Raw genomic sequence first — 3066 nt, forward strand, 5'->3', positions numbered from 1 at the left:
AGGTTTGCAGTTGTCTTTCAATAAAACTCATGTTAGTAGACTGACAGGAGATCTGAAAGTCATCCACATACAAAGAGTGTTTCACACTGGAAGGAAGACACTTAGCTATGCTATTAATTTTGATTAGGAACAGAGTCACACTCAGAATAGAACCTTGAGGAACACCCTCTTCTTGTGTGAAAGGCCTAGACAAAGTGTTGCCCATCCTAACTTGGAATCTTCGATTCTGCAAGAAGTTTTTTATAAAAATTGGCAGATTACCCCGCAGTCCAAATTCATGCAGATCGCGGAGTATTCCATATCGCCAGCAGCGATCATAAGCCTTCTCTATATCGAAAAACACAGACACTAAGTGCTGTCGTCTAACAAACGCTTCGCGTATAGATGTTTCAAGGTTTACTAGATTGTCTGTGGTACTTCTGTTCCTACGAAATCCACTCTGATGTGGTGAAAAGTAGTTCTTTTCCTCTAGGAGGAACATCAGGCGTCTGTTTACCATTCTCTCGAAAAGTTTGCAGAGACAACTAGTCAGAGAAATTGGTCTATAATTAGAGGGATTCTTGCAGTCTTTACCTGGCTTGGGAATGGGAATTATGATAGATAGCCTCCAAGAGTCTGGAAAAGTATGTTCTGTCCATATTCTGTTGAACAGATTCAGAAGGTTACTAAGGGAATTGTCTGACAGATTTTTAATCATGCTGTAATGGATTTTATCCGGACCTACAGCAGTATTCCCCGAGCGAGAGATTGCTGTACATAGTTCTATTCTGCTAAATGGCACATTATATTCCTCATTAGATGGAGAGTGGAAGTTTAGAGAGAATTTAAGACTTGGCTAAGACGATCTACAGTATACCCAAATAAAGCATTTTGTGCAGTATGCCAAAAAACCATATCTGGAAATGTTTGTCACGTTCGACGACATGCCACCAATACAAAACACAAACAAGCAATGAAGAGCCTTGAAACAGTAAAATGAGGAGGCCTACTAGAAGCTTTTCAAAGAAAATCAAACCAACAAGAAAAATTAGAAGCTGAGCTGAAATTAGCTATGTTTTGTGTAGAGCATAATCTTCCAATAAAAATTATGGATCACCTTCCTAAACTTATCCAGTCCGTATGCCATGATTCAAATATTGCCAAAGACCTAAAAGTAGCCCGAACGAAAACAACAGAACTCATTAAAGAAAAATTATCTGCGAAAAGCTGCGAAGAAATGACTTCAGTGTTACAAAATGTGAAATTTTCCTTAATTATTGATGAAACGACTGATATCTCCTCCACCAAATGCTTGGCAGTGATTGCTAGGTATTTTGATAACTCTTCTGGAAAAGCAAGGGATCGCTTTATGGGACTGTTGCAAGTTCAGCAAGCAACTGCTGAAGCTATCTATCATTCAATGATAAAACTTTTGATAAATTTAAATATTCCTGCACAAAATATAATTGGATTTAGTGCAGATAATGCCTCTGTGATGATGGGTGAATCTGGTGGTGTGAAAGCGTTAATTAAAAAGGACAATCCGAATATTTTTGTTCTTGGATGTGTATGCCATTCTTTTAGCTTATGTGTGTCGCAGGCTTGCAACAAACTTCCACAGACAATTGAAGACTTGGTTAGAAATATATATGCTTACTTTGCTCATAGCTCCAAGAGGATCAATGAACTTAGTGAATTTCAAAAATTTGTAGATGGCCAACCACATCGATTGTTACGTTTATCTCAGACAAGATGGCTATCCTGGCAGGCAGTAGTCAATAGAACCTTAGAACAATGGAATGCACTCACTCTTTATTTTACAGCAGCTGCTGTGAAAGATAAGATACATACAGCACAGTTGTTACTGAAAGATTTACAGAATCCCTTTAATAAGTTGTATTTACATTTTTTATCTTACATTTTGAAACTCATCAACAAAATGAACCTTAATTTTCAAAGCGAGAGGCCACGTATTACATCACTTCTGCCAAACATATCTTCTCTGTTTAAAACAATTTTGCACAACTATCTGAAAAAAGATTATGTGGATTCAATACCGCTGAACAAGATAGACACTCAAAATTCACAACATTTTCAACAAATAGAAACAATATATCTTGGTGCAATGTGCGAAGTTCAGATTGCAAAGAATAAATTCCTTGAAAAAGACATGAAGCTATTTCTCTCATACATTCAGTCTTTCTATATTGTTTTAAGTGCAGAAATTAAAAAGAAATTTCCTTTTGATGATTTGATCTTGCAGGAAATAACAAAGTTGGAGCCAAAAATTGCTTTGTCTGAAAATGTTAGGTCAGTTGTAAACCTGGTAACACATTTTCCTAATATTGTGCCTGAACATGAGTATGAAGAGCTGAACACAGAATGGCAACTGCTGCCTGAAATTCGTGATAAGTTAACCAGTTGTGCAGTTGAAAACCTAGAAACTTTCTGGTATGAAGTAAATAACATTAAAGATGACAATGGCGACGTGATGTTTCCAATACTTGGAAAGCTTTCAACAAGTTTGTTGAGTCTTCCCCACTCTAGTGCTTGTGTGGAAAGAGTCTTCTCACAACTTAATTTAATTAAGACAAAGATTCGCAATAGATTTCAGGTTGACACTTGTAATGCTTTTCTGCTATCAAAAGAGTTATTAAAAACCCAAAACCGAAAATGTTACGATTGGATCCCAGAACTTAAAGAAACTCACCCAATAGCTATCCACGATACCGAAACAGAAGAGAATGAAGATGTAGACGACATAATACATCTGTTCAACTTGTAAGATAAGATTTGCAATTTTTTATACTTGTAGAATTGATTTTGCTAATTTTATTAAAGAAAGTTTTGTCTTACTATTCTTTTATTTAATTTAATGAAGTGCCTATGTGGCAGATTGAAAGTATACATATATATATTTTTTCATGAATACTTTGTTTACGTGCCTATATATAACCTATATATATATATATATTCACTTAAAGTATTTATGAATATAAATTTGAAATAAGCACAAAAACTTAGTATAATGGTATATTAATATCAAAAGCAACCAACCATAGAAATAGTACATTTTAAAGGAAAATA

General features: G+C 35.2%; 1 protein-coding gene across 1 annotated transcript; it reads left to right on the forward strand.

The window, feature by feature from the left end:
* The first annotated feature begins 1051 nt into the window (after positions 1 to 1051).
* Positions 1052 to 2764, forward strand: LOC136968756 (zinc finger protein 862-like). Its single transcript, XM_067262785.1, has one exon. The coding sequence runs from the start codon at positions 1052 to 1054 to the stop codon at positions 2762 to 2764; it is 1713 nt and encodes a 570-aa protein (XP_067118886.1).
* Positions 2765 to 3066: the final 302 nt, after the last annotated feature.

Source organism: Centruroides vittatus, unplaced genomic scaffold (genome assembly GCF_030686945.1).
Source record: "Centruroides vittatus isolate TY-2023 unplaced genomic scaffold, ASM3068694v2 contig_152, whole genome shotgun sequence".
In the NCBI taxonomy this organism is placed as follows: domain Eukaryota; kingdom Metazoa; phylum Arthropoda; class Arachnida; order Scorpiones; family Buthidae; genus Centruroides; species Centruroides vittatus.

Coding starts and splice junctions, on each gene's coding strand:
- LOC136968756 (XM_067262785.1), top strand. CDS start 1,052: ATGTTTTGTGTAGAGCATAATCTTCCAATAAAAATTATGGATCACCTT.